Source organism: Spermophilus citellus (genome assembly GCF_964194105.1).
Source record: "Spermophilus citellus genome assembly, chromosome: 3".
Classification (NCBI taxonomy): Eukaryota; Metazoa; Chordata; class Mammalia; order Rodentia; family Sciuridae; genus Spermophilus; species Spermophilus citellus.
This window is the reverse complement of record NC_138184.1, coordinates 38,231,564-38,249,770: the sequence shown is the minus strand read 5'-3', so window position 1 is coordinate 38,249,770 and position 18,207 is coordinate 38,231,564. Positions and strand designations below refer to the sequence as shown.

The following is an 18,207-nucleotide window of genomic DNA, read 5'->3' as shown; positions in this document are numbered from 1 at the left end:
CCCCCCTCTCTTTAAACTGATCACTTTTTTTATGAGGAGTTCCCGCTGAATTTTCTAGTCCAAAGTCCTTGCCACCAGATGACCATCTTTTTCACTAATTTGCCACTCCCGCCCCCCCTCTCTTTCCAGAAGCTTTCATTGGAAAGAACTTCCTCTCTCTATTCCATCTAGTTTCAATCGCCCCCCGTCTCTCACCCGCTTCCCCGGTCGCGCCCAGAATCCAGGTCCCCCCAAACCACTTGAGAAAAAAATTCACACCTCTCGTCCCCTTCTCGGGCGTCTGGAGGCGGCGCTGGGGTCGGGGTGTGGGTGGGGAAGGCGACAGGGTTTTCCGGGGTCCCCGGTGTCCTCCTCGCGCCACCCCCACCCCCGAGGTGTTGCAGGGGGAGGGGAGCGCGGGTGGGTGGGACCGGGCCGGGTGGGGGAGGGGTGAGGGCGAGGAGGAGGAGGAGGAGGAGGAGGAGGAGGAGGAGGTGGAGGAGGAGGAGGAGTGGTGTGTGTGCGAGCGTGTGTGGCTGGGGGAAGCCATTGCCTGTTAATAGTTGCTGTTGCTGCACTTCCGCTTCTCTCCCAGCGAGAGAGAGACACGAGTGGCCAGGCCCAGCCGCAGCCGCAGCAGCAGCCGCGGCGGCGGCACGGAGGAGCCAGACACAAAGAGAGGTACGGGGATCCCCCCCGCCGCCCGCCGCCCCCCGGCCGCGCCGCCGGGCCTCGGGGACACCCCTCGCCGCCTCCCGGACCCGCGCCGCCCGGGCCGCCCGGCACGGGGCCGAGGTGGTGGTGGAGAGGGGCCGGGGAGCCCCAGGAGTCCGGGGCCCGCCCGCGGGGGATGGGCAGGGACCCCCGGCCGCGTGGGGTGCGGGGGCCGCCCGCGTCGGGGCCGGGTGGGGGGCATTGTGGCTCGAACTGTCAGCGCTGCCCGGGAGCCCCCCACTGGCCGCCGAGGGGGCCGGGAGCGGGGGAGGGGGAGTTGGGGGAGCCCCGCTTTCCTCCCGGGCGGGGGCCGCGGGGATTAACCCCTCCCGGGCCGACGGGCTCATTGTTATTCCGCTACTGCGGAGGCCGAGCCCCCCGCTTCCCCCACCCCTCCGCGGGGGGCGATCGGGCGTGTGCTCGGGACCCCGGCCCCGACCGCGCAGTCCCGAGCTGGGCCGCCCTGGGGCAGGCCGGCGGGAGGGGCGTCGGGGCGCGGCGCGGGGCCTCGGGCCTCGTCGCCCCTGCCCCCCGGCGGCCTCTCCCTTCCCCCACCGGGCACCCGCTCCCCGCCTCCGTCCCCCCGTTTCGGCTTCCTCTCTTACTCCTTCCCGCCCCTCCTCGCTTCCCGACCTCGCCAAACTCCGCTCGTGGCCCCCGCAGTCTCGCCCGGGCCACCGGCCCCCCGCGACCCCCGGAAAGCGGACAAAAACAGCCCCAAGGCCGGCCGGCTGCCGGGACCTTCCCTCCTGTCCCCACCGAGGCACCCCGCGCCCCTGTCCTCCTCCACCACCTCGGCTTTCCCTCCCAGCCCGGTGGGGAGCCCCGGGGGGCGAGGGAGGGGCTGCTTGCAGGGCTCCAGACCGTTTTCCCACCGTGTCCTTCACTTGGGGCCAAAAATAAACAAGCCACGACCGATTTGCAAAAGCTTTAATGGGCCTGGAGACTTTGAAAAGCGGGTGGTGGGCGGCCGGGTGCAGCCAGGGTCTGTGCCCTCCTGACAGCACCCTAGTTCCTTATTTACACCGCCTGCATGGTTTGTGTGTTTCTGTTTTGTTTCCCTCCCCCTGCAGGGGCCGTTTGCGGGGTGGGGTGGGGGGTTCGCTATGTCGGATGACGATTCGAGGGCCAGCACCAGCTCCTCCTCATCTTCGTCCTCCAACCAGCAAACCGAGAAAGAAACAAACACCCCCAAGAAGAAGGAGAGTAAAGTCAGCATGAGCAAAAACTCCAAGCTCCTTTCCACCAGCGCCAAGAGGTACCGTATCCCCTCCCCACCCCACCCCCCCACAGGCTTCCTGTCTTCGAACTGCCTCGTACTGCATTTGATCTGCCTCCCAGTGAGGGTAGCTTAAGTGCTCCTCATAGTTTATGTGTTCTCAAAAATGAAAATGGGGCCATGGAAGCCCTAATTATTTTCTCTGTTGCCTCTTCTGTTTTACTTTTAATCATTGTCCACATGCAGCTGTTGTGGCTTGCTGCTTGAGTTTCTTGCTGAAGTTTGTAAGAGTCCGCGTTACTTTTGTTAGTGACCCTCAAATTTGATTTCGGGTCACTGATCTGTTACCCTCTCCAAGGCTGTCATCCCACTTCTTAATTACTAACACATTCCCAGACAAGTCGTGTCTAAATGAATTCTATGACCATCTTACTTCCTCATCACCTGTTGCAGGGATGATCTTTTTTGCATAGTGCTTTCTCCACAAATTGCAAAAGGAATAAGTAGCTCACATGAGCAGGCAAAAAATTTAGTAGGTGATGTTTTCTGATGGAATTTTAAGAGATTTTTCCGACTTGGGGAGTTGACGCAAATGAATCAACCAGTAAATGATTGTAAAATGGTTGTCCCTGGTTTTTGTGACTTTTTTCTAAGAATTTCTACTTGCCAAATTTCAGGGAGACTTTTCCTCCTGGTGCCATTGGCTCTCATGCTGTAAAACTGAAATTTTCACCCCTTCCCTTTTTTTCAATTGAATTCAAGTAGTGGCTTTTTTATTCCTTTCCTCTTCTCTTGTGGTAGTGGTAGCTACTTTTTTACCACCATCATCCTTAAGTAACATCTTCTGATGCCCATGACCCTTAGAATAATGTATAGCAAATTTCTAGGAACCCCCAGACACCCTTTCATAAATCCTGTTCTCAGTTAAATAGTTGTTAAACCTTAAAGTGGCAAGCTGTGAAGACCGTAAGGAATCCAAATGCTGGGTTAGATAGGATTCCATTCTTAAAGGGATTTTTCAGAAGAATTGTGAGCCTGAGAGTTTGAGTTCTGTCATTTCCCCTGACTTGAAGTTTTGGAAAATTTAGTAAACTGTTTTGGTGACCTAGTTGTGGGCCATTGTAGTGACTTTAGCTTATTTTAAACAGTGTAAAGTTCTTGGGTGAAATGGCATGACTTGGAAGATTGCTGTCATTTTCAGGAGGTTAATTTGATTATGTTTCATCTTCCCAGGAGTCCTAACTGGCCCTTTTTGATTAGCTCTGAGTGGGTTCTCCGGGAATCTGGCATCTACCCTATCCACTCTGGCTGGGTCCTTTTCTTAACAATTACCCCTCCCCCAAGCCTCTAAGCTCCCTATCCTCAGGCTGCTTTTGGCCTGACTTGCCCCAATGTAGGATATCTGCTTTAGGTCATTAGTATTTTTTTTTTAATATTTTTCTGGGTATCCCTGGTGTACATGAATACATTTGGGGGTAAAGGCATAGGCACCAAATAAAATATAGTGTCCTTTTTGTTAGCATTCACAAAGAGGAGGATTTTTCCCTAGACTCAATTTGCTCATTTAGGCAAAGGAGGTTAAAAAATTATTTGGAATGGCTGGGAAAGAGATGAGAAGCTTCAAATAGTGATTTTACCTATAAGTTAACATCAGTTTTGTTTTTATGCAGTGAATTTAGTTGCCTGGAGAACTTGCTGAAAGAGTGACTATTTGTGTTAAAGCAGAGCTAAGGTTAATATCAAAAGGCAAAAGGTGGAGAGGGAAAGTATATCCAGGAAAGAGTAAAAGAGGAAAATTGATGTTAGTGGGATCCTATAGATGGTGCTTTGTGAAATATATTGATTTGGAAGATAGTTATTGGCCATAGAATTGGAAGAGACAAATTTACCAAGAGATGGTGTGAAAACAAGACTGAATTGGCAGACTTAACGGGTTACTCATTGCACATTGGAAAGTGGTTTCTAAACTATGGGGGGGCGGGGAGAGGAAAGCCCCTATGGAGAGTGTTCTGAACAAGATTCACTCCCTGGGACATATGCATGTATTCCTCTTGCAAATCTTTGGCCAGCACTCTGGAAATGGTGCAAATGCTGGCTGTCAAGATGAAGTGCATAAAGCTGTCTGGTAATACACTTTTTAGGTATTAAGGAAGTGATTACCTTATTTGACCCGAGGGAGAGGACATTTTTTCATACCTAGGTCTTAAAAATGCAGTCAGTTCAGCTGGCTGCGGTGATGCATGCCTGTAATCCCAGCAACTAGGGAGGTTGAGGCAGAATTGCAAATTCCAGGCAATTTAGAAAGATCCTGTCTTAAAATAAAAATTAAAAAGGGGGTTATAGCTCAGCTGTAAAGCCCCCTTGGGTTCAATCCCCAGTACTGCAAAACAAACAAAAAACCAATTACAGCCAATTCTAAAAGCTGCAAGTAGGGAATCGGGAAGCCAGGATTTGGAACTCTTAAATCTAACATTCAATGAGTTAAAAAACAGGGATGCCCACTGTCTTTGAATTGAAATGCTTATTGGTAGCAGGGGAATTTAGCAGGACACTGGTAAATAGATGACAGTAGAGACTGAAAAACCCCTTTCTTAAACTGACCAGATTTGTAGGGGGCAGGAAATATCCTTCAATAGGAAAGTTGAAAGAACTTCCCCAGTCGTCGCCCTTAATTTTTTTTTTTTTTTTTACTTTAACGTGGAAGAAATAGCGCCTTTTAAAACCTCATGCATATAGCTGGCCTCTTCCTACCCTCCGAAAACCTTTGGAAAGAGAAAAGCATCATTGTCATTCAAATTGCCTAGCGTGTATGTTTGTTCTTGTTTTTACTACCATCCTGCCATGGTGAGATTTTTTTAAGTTGTAACACAGCCCCGAGGGCTTTATATGATAGGAGAAAAGATTATTAAAAATAGGCGGCGTTTAGAAGTGGCAGAGGCTCTTAGGCCCCAAGTTTGTCCTATTCATCGATGCTCTGAGCGCCTAGGTAAGCAGAAGACAAAGGCCAGGGCTTCTTGGTGTGAACTGCCTGGTGGCTTCGGCCTAGGAGTGGGGGATGGGACCCTTTGTGAAGTCGAGGGTTGGTGCCTGGGCAGAAAACTGGGGTCCGGGGTCCGCGTCCACAGGGAAGGAAAGGGCAGGCCTTCCAAGAAGTTAGGACGTCAGGAAAAGGCAGGTCTGGAGAGGTGGGCTGAGCGAGCGTGCGGAGGCCGGCGCGGGTGCACCTGTGCGGCCCGGGCGGGTGCTGCGGGCCGACGCGTGGCGTCGGGGCCGAGGTTCCGGGCGGCGCTGAGCACCCGGAGCGTCCTCCGCGCGGGCACCCCATCCCCTCCGGCTGGCAACTTCACCCGAGCTGCGCGAGCCGTCTGTGCGCTTGTAGGGGTGGGAGGGACCGGCCGCGGGGGCGGCTGCGGAGCGGCCAGCCCCGAGGGTGCGCGACGCCCGGCAGGTCAGTCAGGGCCCGAGGGGCCTCGCGGGGAGCCGCCATGTTGGCTTCGTCACCGAGGACTCGGGCCGGTGCCGGGCGGGTCCTGGGATCCTCGGCCTGCTGGGGGCGCCCTGCCGGGCCGGGCCGGACGTGAGGGCGTCGGGCCAGGCTAGGGCTGGACCGGCGCGTTCTCGGGGCGGGGAGGCCAGAGGGTCGCGACCTTCCCACCCACGGAGGCTGTGATCTCTGTCCTAGGGGAGAGGGGGAGCGGGGGAAGGAGGAATCAGGGAACTGCTCCGCAAGTGGGGCTGTTTGTTTTTGCGGTTCGGGGAATTGAATGCTGGACCTTGCGCCTCCTAGGCGAGCACTCGATCACGAAGGGTGCAGCCCGCCTCATATTTTTTTCTTTTCCCTTTTTAAATTTTGAGACCTCAGTCTGGCCTTGTTGCCCCGGTTGGCCTCGAACTTGCCATCCTCCTGCCTCGGACTTCTTAGCCCGGCTGGCAAGTGGGAATCTTTAAAATGATTCCCAAATGGAAAACGGCAAATGTGGGAGGCGAAGTTGGAACCCACACATTGTAGATGATGGCAGGAGACCTCAGATTTCCGCTTCACTGCTTCTGGGGGGAAAAAGTTTTTTCCTAAATTACAGATCTGCCCTCCACCCCACCCCCACCCCTCATTGAACATGGTGCCTCACGCATCTGTGCAGGTGCTCTGCATCTGTGCAGGTGCTCTATCACTTACCTACATTCCCAGTCCCAGACCTGAGTTTTTGATGTGTCTTTTCCTCATTCCCCAGTGGAATCCAATTATCGCGGCTAGGTCTGTCTGCCAGACCTGTATTTACAGGTGGGAAGCTTGCAAGGCCTTAATGCGTCTTGTGTTTCTTTCTCATTTCCCTGACTCCAGGATTCAGAAAGAACTGGCAGACATCACTTTAGACCCTCCACCTAACTGCAGGTGAGCTGCCTTTCAGATTATTTTCTTTTTAAAATTCTTCTAATCTCTGTCTTGGATTTTTCTTTGTAATATTGTAGATTTTTGCTTTACTTTGGTTAATTCCTTGTTTTGGCGCTAGCATCAAGTATGCTGAAATGTATTAACCAGAGTGTAATGTCTTTGATGAAACTTTGACTATCTCGGTACTTTGTAGAAGCCAAGTAATGGATTTATTTGTAGTAGACACTTTTACATACATGAAACAAAACTGCAAAGTAAATTTAAAGGTGTACCTTTCTATGCCTAAGGGATTTTTATATGTTTTTTAAAGATGATGCAAAACACTTCAGTTGCTGAGGTACATTTTGGTTTAGAAAACTTGTGTTGCTACAGTAATCTCTTATTCAAGGCTATGAAGCCAATATAAAGTATAGAGTTAAGACACTGGATCCTCAAACTTATTTTGTGTTGAACTTTTGGCAGAACACCTCAGGAAATAATTTGTGGCTTTGATAAAAGGATTTTGTTTGTAATTATAGACTTAAATTCCTACAAGGTGGTGTTTTCCCTTGATAATGTTTATTCAGTTCATATATATATATGTGTGTGTGTTGTGTGTGTTTCAGTTTCAAAACAATTTGAAACCAGTTTTCAAAGGGTGTGTTGGTCACTTAACTTAGAATAGCCATTTGCTACTGTTAAGTCAAGGTGCAAGGAAAGACTTAGGACTCTGTAATAGGACTGTGTATTTCATGCAGAATCATTCTTAGATCCTATAACTCCCGTAGTTCAAAAATGAAGTATAGTGGTGGAATGTTATAGACATCATCATCCAAAGTACATGTATGAAGACACAAATTGGTGTCAACATATTTTATATATAATCAGAGATGTGAAAAGTTGTGCTGTATACATAATAAGATTTGTAATGCATTCTGCTGTCATTATTTTTTTTAATCAATTAAAAAAAAGAAAAGGAAAAAATAATGAAGTATAGCATTTACCATGTTCCCAGTTCTTGGGATTAGCAATGGAATGGGATGTCAGATTTCATTAATGTTCTAACTTGGACGTAGGAGTACAAGTTACTGGCAAAATATTCATTGGCCATATGCAGAATTTAAGATGAATATGTGGGAGTATTCAGGTTGAAAACTAAACGCAGGGCTCAGTGGTAGAGCGCTCGCCTAGCATGCGTGAGGCATTGGGTTCCATCCTCAGCACCACATAAAAATAAAATAATAAAATAAAGATATTTTGCCCACCTATAACTAAAAAAAATTAAAAAAAAAAGAAAACTAAATGCACTATTTTGCTTATTAACATTGAACTTTCTAAACTGTGATTACTGGATTAAATGCAAACTTTAGTATTTCTATTTTATAGGATACTTTTTCCCCTACCTGAACTGGGTTTGAGCCCAGGCACTTGACCACTGAGCTATATTTCCCAACCCCCTTTTTTAAATTTGAAACAAGGTCTCACCAAGTTGCCCCAACTGGCCTCCAGTTTGTGATCCCCTTGCCTAGCCTATGGAGTATCTTGGGTTATTGGCATGCACCATCATATACACAATTTGGATGCATTTTTTCTTAATGTTGACCAGGTGTGAGATGTTTATTGAATTTTTGTCCTGTTCTGTGAGAAAAGTCATTTTTAGTTTGAAATGCTCTTTAGTTCAAAACTGAATCACTTTGTTGTTCTTGAGGATTTCTTTTATGGCCAATAAGAATCTTTTCAGGGGGCTGGGGATATAGCTCCGTTGGCAAAGTGCTTGCCTCCCATGCACAGGGCCCTGGGTTCAATCCCTAGCACTACACACACACACACACACACACACACACACACACACACACACACAAAGATCTTTTCAATATGTTGAGAAACTGGAGATAGAGAAACTGGTGTTCAAATGGAAGTACACTGCTTCCTGTGATTGATTGTGTGGAGTCTGTGGACATTTCTCTGGTAGATCTGTATTTTGTAGTTATTGCTCCTGTTTTATATCATGTCTCATGTTCACACAGCTCAAGCTGATGGGATTATAAAGTTTTAAAAGCATAGTTTCAAAACTAATATTTTATTAGAACATGTAATGGCTTTCTTATGAATAAGTGCCGACGAATTTTAAATTATAAACAACTTGAAGATTTTGATGGTAGGAATCATTTTAAAAATAGGGTAAGTACATTTCAGTTTTGCATTATTTCAGTTGAGTTCATGTATGAGAGATTTATGTTTCTGTGGCATGTAGAACTTTTTATCTTTGGAATATCCATATCCACCTATTTTAAGGTGAAACTGGGCATTACCTGTGCTGATGTCTGGAGAAGCTGTAAGCTGCATAGCTGTTGGTTGATTGATAGTGGGCAGACAAATCTCAGTGCACTTAAAGATTTGGAGAAAAATATGTAAATTCAGAGAAAATACCAGTCATCTTTATTTTGCAAGAGAATGTCTATTGTGTTGTCCTTTTCAAATAGTGACTGCTTTATTTTCTCAAGACATCTTTCAGTGGGATCCTTTAAGTAATACGAATTAAAATTTTAAGTAATATGAATTAAAATTTCTACTTTTAAGCCAAGTTCAGTGGCACATGGCTGTAATCCCAATGATTTGAGAGGCTGAGGCAGGAAAATTGCAAGTTGAAAGCCAGCTGGGGCAATTTAGCAAGACCCTGTTTCAAAATAACTAAGAAATGCTGGGGATGCAGTTTAGTGGTAGAATATCCCTGGATTCAGTAACCTGTACCCCACCCCCCAGTTTGTTTTTTAACTTTCAGTTGCCTTTACTAGTGTTATGGTTTTAATGTTAGTAGTCCCGATATTCAGGTCTCTTACGTGTGTTTGGTTTTATGCTTTGTTCTTGTATCTTAGAGGATGCAATTGTTTAATGTGGAGATGAAAAGGAATGATTCAGTTTGGGGATAATTTTTAAAGTTAGCTTCCAGTTAAAATGTATGAATTTAATAATTTTAAATGCACACATTTTAAAAAGTATTTTTTCTCAAAGCAACCCTCAGCATGAAAGCTAAATAGTTTGGTTCCTATTGAATTGTGATTTCGTCAACCATAAATTATATTTAGAAAGAGCTAAATACCTGGCTTTCAATTAATGTATCTCAGATACATTTTAACCTTTTCCAGAACTTACTTCCTTCAGTGGGTATTCAGTGTCTTTCAACTTACTGTGCATTTGGAAAGGCTTTTTTCTCTATCGTTTAGCTCAGTTCTTTTAGGAAAAAAATATTGTCTTGACTGCTGTAATGACTCCCTATCGCTTGTCCTATCTTGGATTGTAAAATTATGCCTTTTAAATAGCTGGTGAACTCTGGGCCACTAGTCAGTTTTGCAGCTGTTATTTATAGCCCACAGCTGAAACTTTGCTAAATTGACTAGTTACAGCTGTATAACTAGCCCTTAGACTTAAACGTAGATGGTATGTCCACCCATTGTGATCGGCATATTTTGTCTAAGTCCTTTAAACTTCAGATTTTTTTTAATGGACACATTTATATTGTGAACAACCTTCTCATATAGTGACTTGAAACCTAAAAACTGAGATTTTGGTTGGCTGCTATTTTAAGATAAACTGTCTTTGAGAAATCATTAAACATTTCAGTCATGGGGAGAAGATAATAAACAGAAATTTCCTTTTATTTAATTCATTATATTTTGACCAGTAGTTTTCTTTTTCCTGAACTCAGTGCTTTTTGTTTTTCTTGGATAACTGTATTATGTAATTACATACATTTGGTTTTAAAGTTTTACAACTAAATCATATTTACTGTGTGTGTGTGTGTGTGTGTGTGTGTGTGTGTGTGTGTGTGTATTGGGGATTGAACCACGGGGTGCTCTATCTGAGCTACATTTTTAAATTCTGAGACAGGGTCTCATTAAGTTGCCAAGGCTGTCCTTGAATTTGTAATCTTCCTGTTTTCCCCTCCTGAGTAGTTGGGATTATGAGCATGCACTGCCTGTGTTCAGCTGTAAATCATATGATTTAAAGGTGAAAGAGAAGAACATCTTAAAAAAAAATCAGTGCATTTGTCTAAAAAGCTACTAAATTTTCTCAGCCTCTTTTTCCTCATCTATTAGAATGGTCTAAAATACTTGGCTTGCCGGGCTTATAAATGTTCAGTTGCTGTAAAGTTCAGTTGAGATTGACGTTTTCTGTATGTGATATGGTGATATTAGAATTGCCTGTTGAGCTTTTATTGAGGTGGGGGTACCAGGGATCGAACTTGGAGGCACTCAACCACTGATCAACATCCCCATCCCTATTTTGTATTTTATTTAGAGACAGGGTCTCACTGAGTTGCTTAGTTGGCCTCATTATATTGCTGAAGATGGCTTTTAACTCAGAATCCTTCTGCCTCAGCTTCCTGAGCCGCTGGGATTATAGATATGCACTACGGATCCCAGCTAGCCTCTTTTTGATAGTTCATCTTTTTAGCTAACATTGCCTTTTTTATCATAAAATTTATTCAATATGTATTGTAAATACATTTAATTTAAAACCATTACACAATCGTATAAGAACGTGTATTTTTGAAAAATTCAAATGTGCAAGTTTATTTATTAAATAGTGAAAGATCTCCATGACATCTTCTGTTCTGCTCTTTGCAGAGATGCTTCAGATTTGCACTTTGTGCATTGTTTTCCACATAGTTTATTTGAATTTATATACTTGTATTTTTCTCATTTAACAAAATCTATAATTGGTGGTAATGATAGTGAGAGGCTGCTTACTTTGGGAATGAAAAGAAGTCTGTTTCTTGCAATAATACAGTCTTAAATGGTTGTCCAAGTTCAGCATGTTTTAAATGGTTGTTTGAGTGTAAGAGTGGGATTAACAAAGTCATCCTTTTCAAAAATCCATGTATGTGCTGAAAAACATCCTTTTAATGCCTTTGTCTAATGTTGATAAATGTTTTAAGGATGAAAATATGACTTAAACATCTGAACAATGGTTAGTTTCATAACTTTTCACTTGGTGTTACTATTGCAATGTGTGTATCTTTACATATGTAAAAGCAATGTTGAAAATAGTGAGAACCAGGAGACTGGAATGGCAACACAGTCAAGTTAGCACCCAAACAAGGGTTAAGCTCCTGAAATTAGATCATCATCTGGGGCCTGAGAGGGTTGGAAGGAAACCTGTCCAGAAGTGAATAGTTTTCCAAATGAGTAGGTAACTCTTGTGGCTGTTGTGTTTACCAAAAAGCTGTATCTGAATTATAAAACCCTACTGTTGCTGTTGTGCTCACCTGTAATCCCAGCTCCTGGGGAGGTTGAGGCAGGAAAATTGCAAGGGGGGGGGTCACCCTGGAAATTTTAAGGAGACCCTGTCTCAAAATAAAAGGCTGGGCATAGTGGTACATGCTTATAATTCCACTGACTCAGGAGGCTGAGGCAGGAGTATGACAAGTTACCAGCTTCAGCAACTTATCGAGGCCCTGAGCAATTTAGTGAGACCCTGTCTCAAAATAAAAAATAGAAAGGACTCAGGATGCGACTCTGGTTAAGTTCCTTTGGTTAAGCTCCTTTGGCTTCAATCTTTAGTAATAAATAAAGTAAAAGGATTGGAGATGTAGCTCAGTGGTAGAGTGCTTGCTTGCATGTGTGAGGCCCTGAATTCAATCTCCAGTTGTGTGTGTATCTCTCTACCCCTCTCTCTCTCTCTCTCTCTCTCTCTCTCTCTCTCTCACACACACACACACACACATACACACAAAGTAGCTCAACAGAATTACCATATCACTCAGCATTTTAACTTCTGTACCCATGTTAATTGAAAATGGACTCAAAACAGATAAATATATGTCAGTAATCACAGCAGCATTATTCATAATGGCCAGAAAGTGGAAATAACTCATATCATTGAGGTGGATAAATGAGATGTCATATGTGTATACAGTGGAATATTCAGCCATGAAAAGGAACTAATTTCTGATACATGGTAACAATGTGTATGAACCTCGAAAATGTTACACTAAGTGAAATGAGCTGGATGCAAAAGGACAGAGTATGATTCCACTTATATGAAATACCTAAAATAGGCAAACCCTGAGGAACAGAAAGTAGATTAGAGGTTTCCAGGGGCTATTTGGAGGAGAGAATAGGAGTTATTTCTAATGGGTACAGAGTTTCTGTATAGTGTGGTGGAAATTATGGAAATAGTGGCAGTTATTGTACAATATTGTGAATGTAATTAATTCCACAGAATTGTACACTTAAACATGATGAAAAAGGAAAATTTTATGAGGTGCATGTGTGAATAAAAACTATCACTGTTAAAGTAGTATTTTGAGGAAAATTCTTATAACTTAGAAGATACCAGTCTTTGTAGATTCTTGTAAAGCATGCTATGCTGATGTTAAATCCTGTAGCAAACCTTGAGTGCCTGTTCTACATGAAAAGGCACTGCCCTCGAGGAGTTCATAATCTGTACGAGAAGTTCATAATCTGTACCGGTGGTAAGAAAGGCATACACGGATTTTGAATAGTACTTGGAAATATTGAATATTGTCTTTGAATTTCATTTTATAGAGACTGGGGAAACAGTATCAAAGTAATAGATGAAACTGACATGTTATAAAGGTTCAGTGGAATGAGAGCTAACTTTGACCTGGGGCACTTAGTAATCTGAGAAGGCTTCACAGAGGACATGAGAAATAGGGTGAAGAATAAGGGGTCTCCTTGGTGGAGGAAACATGTAAGCAGAGATGGCAGAGAGAGGGCACTCTTGCACGGGAGGGAATAAAGCTTTGGATAGTAAGAAACAAGTGGGAGGATGAAATAGAGAGCAATCTTGGTGTTTCTCACTATGGGCTAAGGCTTTGAATTTCATTTTATAAAGACTGAGGGAGTAGTATCATTCTTTTAAGTAGGAGCCGTAATTCATTTAGAGCTGAGCATCTGGATAGAGACAAACAAGGATTGAGTAGATCTGAGTGGGAAGCAGGAGACTTGGAGATTGCTTCAGTAGTCTGTGGTAGGTCAGAGTTGCAGATGGTGGCCTTTAAAGTGGAGAATAGAAGGCAGCAGTAGAATCCAAGGAACTTGGCTACTGATTTAGATATGGAGAGCTTAAAAGGAATTCACGGTCCCTTTGGGTACTGGGGAAGATGCTGGTGCCATCATTAATACAAATAGATAAGGCAGAAAAATGAACTGACTTGGGGGAGGCAGAGGTCCTCTCTCCAAGGTTAAAATAGTTTAATTATTTGCTTTGTTGATCATACACAATTTTTGTTAGCATGTTACAGTTAGTAGGCCATTATTAAATATTTGCAATTTGATTATATATTTGATTTATTATTAATCAGTTGTGGAACTCTCAGATCTACCCACTTTTAGATGAGATTAGACAAGTAGATTATAAATCCCCTAAAAGGCAAGGACAGTGATTTCTGACTTTGATTCAGACCTTACATGTTTATCAAAACGTTTTTAGTTTGAAAGTTTTCAGAGCTGCAGAAGAATAATACAGCAAGTACCCACCCTTCACCTTGACTAATCAGGTGTTAAAAATTTACCATGTATGCATTGTTTCTGTTTGAGATATCACATGAAAGTAAGCTGCAGGCATCATGATGCTTCTGTGTGTTTAAGTTTTCACACATGTAACCTGAGATAGCCTGACAGTGGTGCTAAGTGGAGCTGGCTTTGGAAGTCCACATTTGACTTGAAAGTTTTGGTGATGGTAAAGTACATAAGGTTACCAAGGGGAATAGGAGAGTTAAGAATTGTGTTCTGAGAGATGTCTACAAATGCAGCATTGGTAAACAGAGAGAACTGGGAGAAAGCAGCAGCAAAGAAGAAGGAAGAAGATGAGCGGAGGTTTGCAAAAGTCTAGGGGAGGTCAAGGAAATTTTCTCCAAGGGCTTTAAAATATAAAAATTTATGAGTATGCTTTGTGGGCTGAAAGAAAGAAGCAAACAGGAAAGGGATGAAATTGCAAGCAAAGGTGACACAGTGTTGTAAACACAATTAGAGAAGATGGTAAAGTATGCAACAGAGGCCTTAAGTGGAGAGTGGATGCTGAGAAGGGATGGTTTCCTGGAATTCTGATGAAGTGACAGTTTCCTACCAGATTAGAAGCCTTTTTGGTGCTTGGTAGCACTCCAGCTCATGTAGAATTTGAAGCAGCAGCATCTGTCTCCAGTTTTTTATTTTTAAATTTTTTTTTTTTTTTTAGCTGTAGTTGGACACAATTCTTATTTTTATCTGTTTATTTTTATGTGGTGTTGAGAATTGAACCCAGTGCTTCATGGGTTTGAAGAAATGCTTTACAACTGAACTACAACTCCAGCTCCTGTCTCCAGTTTGTTCTCTCCCAGGGAACTTTTAAGTTGCTTAAGAACAGGGGTTATTATTTTTGCATCTCTACAGTGTCCAAGGAAGAGTAAAGTACATATTTGTTAAATTAAAACACAAAAACACAGAAACCTAATTTAGGTCTTAAAGAAAATATAATAGCTCTGATTCACATATTTTGGCTTTATAAGGTTACTGTTTGCCCACAAGTGAGCATGGATGTAGGGGTACTAAGTAAGTTGGGTTTCCAGAGATGTTCCCCCAAATCCTAAAGCTATCCCAGATAGTTGGTTATGTTAGAGATGCTGGCACCGGCTTGAGACATCTGACACATTCCCTATCACCAGTGAAGTGAAACAGGGTTTCATAATAAGCCCATTCTTACTCAGCCTCTCTTATGCAGCCACACTCTGAAGTGAAACAAAAGACCTAGTAACTGGTGTCAGAATATGCTTCTAATCCTCTGGGAAACCTCCTACTCTGTAGGCTAAAAGCTCATCAAAGCCCCTGCTTGAGAACCGGAACCCAGGAACCAAGGAACGGCTGTATGCTAATGACTCTTTTCTTGAAACACACGTGCAAGTGATCATGGATTGCCTTCCAGAATGTATGCCACACCACATAGATAAATCTTTGGGATGCCAAGGTAATGTCCCATTCCAGCTGGGAAAGTCCTGCAGTACTAGAGATTTTCATATGAAGAGAATAATTTAAAGTTGTTACTAGGTTTTGCTACTCGGGGAGGCATACATACTGTTCGCTCATACTTTAACAGAGTTGTTTAAAAACGAAATTCTGTCTGCTTTTCAAAGAATGTGCTGACCTGAATGAATGTGACAAAGTGAAATAGCAGGCCAAAGTAAAGGAACTGGTATTCTCTTACATAGCATTCAAAAGCAGATTTGCCACAGGTTGTCACCTCTGAGGTGTCTCAATGGACCTGTGTCAGTACTACATTTTAAATAATAGTAATAGTCAATGGAGAGCTCTCAGGAGGGTCTTCTAGTGTTAAAACAATGATCATTATATGTACTTTTAGGACCTTGGGCATTTACATCTATTTTAATTGATAGATGGAAAATTGATGTGGATAGACCCCTAGTAAATTCTATAGAGACACTAAAACACATTTTTCAAATAGCAGTAGAGGAGGTTGGGGTGATCTTTCTTGGAGAAAAGTTTTAGATATGAAGCAACTCAAAAAGTTAGAATTATGATCAGGAAGCAGGGCTATCAAAAAGTGACAGCAGCATAAGTAGATAAGATCCTAGTCATCTAAAATAATAGAGTGTTTGTGTGCTAGGGGTTGCTGTATAGGTGACTAAAAACAAAGCTAGCCTCTGGCTTGTGAAACTTGAATTTTAGTAGGAACTATAGGCAACAACCAATTAAAAGGATCAGTACAAATTTGAAGAGTAGGAAAGAACTAATGGAACACAGTGATAGAGAATAATTGGGGAGTGCAAGGAGGTTACCTGGAAAAGCCTTAAGAAGACATTTAAGCAAAGACCTGAAAGATGAGAAGAAAGGAAATGCCTTGTGCAAAGTCCAGGAAGAACCTCCCAGACAGAGGGAAACATAAACACAGAGGCCCTGAGGTGTGAGGGAGCCAAGTGATGCAGATTATATAAACTATGGTAAAGAGTTGGGATTTTATTTGAAGAACAGTCAGAAGCCATTGAAGATTTGAAGCTAGGAAGTGACATTATCTCTGCAGTGACTTAAAAGGCTTTACCCCCCTCCCTGCTTATAGAAAATAGCTAGGAATATGGCACTAATGGGAGAAGGGAGACCTCTGCTATCTTTAAGATTAATTGGTAGTGGTTGCTAGGATTAAGGTGGTGGCCGTGGAGATGGGATTAGAACACTGTGACCTGTTCAGGTGTTGATGAATTACATATAGGAGTTATGGGAAAGGAGCAGGAGTGTCCCTAGGTTTGTGGGGTTTGCTATTGGCAAGAAGATGGTGATGTTTTATTGGTTGGGAAACCCATGAAATAGAGTGTGTTAGGAGGAAGGTAAGGTGGAAATGACTCCTTTTCAGACATGGATTGCCATTAGGCACCAAGATGAAGTGTCAGATAGAAGTTGATATAGGTAATTGAATTGCAGAGGGATATTTTGATGTTGATAACATTCAGGAGACCTTACTGGGTGGAGAATCTTGAATGGCTGGGGAATGTAGCTCACTTGGAAACACAAGATGTCTCAGATGGAGGCTTAGGCACCTAGCATTTAGAGGTTTTTATTAGGGGAACCCAACAAAGGTAGAGTTAGAGAAGGAAAATCAAGAGTGTGGTGTTAGAAGGCAGTCAGTGGAAAGTGTTTTGGGGTAAGAGCAATTATCAAATTTGAAGTGAGGCTGTGAGACCGAAGACCAGCAAATAGCCATTGCATTTTACATCTGAAAGTTTGTTACTGACCTTTGCATGACAGACCTAATTTAGGGATGACAGACCTCTAATTTAGAGATGACTAAAAGGAGGGAATGATTTTTAAGAAAAAGATGTTATTGGTGTTACTCTTCATGGTTAGAATATTTCGTTGTATTTTTCTGTAAAGGAGATTGGGTATTATCTCATTAATACTTTTTTTTTGGCTACTGGGATTGAACCCAGGGTATTCTTTCATACCCCCAGCCCTTTTTATTTTTTATTTTATCCACAGGACCTAAGTTGCTGAGGCTGGGCTCAAACTTGTAATCCTCTTGCGTTGGCCTCCCCAGTCACTGGGATCCCAGGCATGTGTCACTGAACCTGACTCATTAATACTCTTGAGGAAAGAATTTCTTAATATTATATATATTTTCTTTCTGGGGACAGGGTGTGTCATTTTTGTGGATTCTCAAAATCTTTTTTGATTGTTTCCTTCTCCCTTACCAAAGAAAAGCTAACATTTTATGAGATCCAAGCCCTTTGTGATCGTTATAACTGACATTGTAGTATAGATATTATAAATAGTGTTGGGTCATATATATCTTGAAGAATTTCTAGTTTGAAAATAGCCAGCAGTACATGAATTAGAAAATCTATAAATTTTTCCATCCTTAAAAATGTTTTATATGCTTTGATTTACATTCAACTTTTGTATTCTATTCAAACTTAAGAATGTACCAAGGGCTGGGGATGTGGCTCAAGCGGTAGCGCGCTCGCCTGGCATGCGTGCGGCCCGGGTTCGATCCTCAGCACCACATACAAAGATGTTGTGTCCGCCGAAAACTAAAAAAAAATAAATATTAAAAAAATTCTTTCTCTCCTCCCTCTCTCTCTCTCAAAAAAAAAAAAAAAAAAAAAAAAAAAAAAGAATGTACCAAAATGAGTGGGTGCTTGTGTTTACTTTTAGCAAACAGTAAGTTATGGGGCTGGGGTTGTGGCTCAGTGGTAGAGCACTCACCTAGCATATGTGAGGCACTGGGTTGAATCCTCAGCACCACATTAAAAAAATAAACAAAGTTATTGAATTTTAAAATAAAGAGAATAAGTTATTCATATTCAGTTTTTTTTCATTCTTTTAGGATTGACGGATTGACTTTTGTGTGAATGCTTTGTATTGGATATATCTAGAACTTTTTTTTTTAATATTTATTTTTTAGTTTTCAGCGGACA

The 18,207-nt window shown here is 42.9% G+C and overlaps 1 protein-coding gene across 1 annotated transcript in view; it reads left to right on the top strand.

Moving 5' to 3' along the window:
• Window positions 1-486: 486 nt before the first annotated feature.
• Window positions 487-18,207, top strand: part of UBE2E1 (ubiquitin conjugating enzyme E2 E1) — a 73,531-nt gene continuing 55,810 nt past the window's right edge. The window contains exons 1-3 of the mRNA XM_081283523.1: window positions 487-660; window positions 1,767-1,951; window positions 6,252-6,302. Of these exons, the coding sequence (XP_081139649.1) occupies window positions 1,800-1,951; window positions 6,252-6,302 (203 nt within the window). The 5' untranslated portion in view covers window positions 487-660; window positions 1,767-1,799. The remainder of the gene's footprint in view (window positions 661-1,766; window positions 1,952-6,251; window positions 6,303-18,207) is intronic.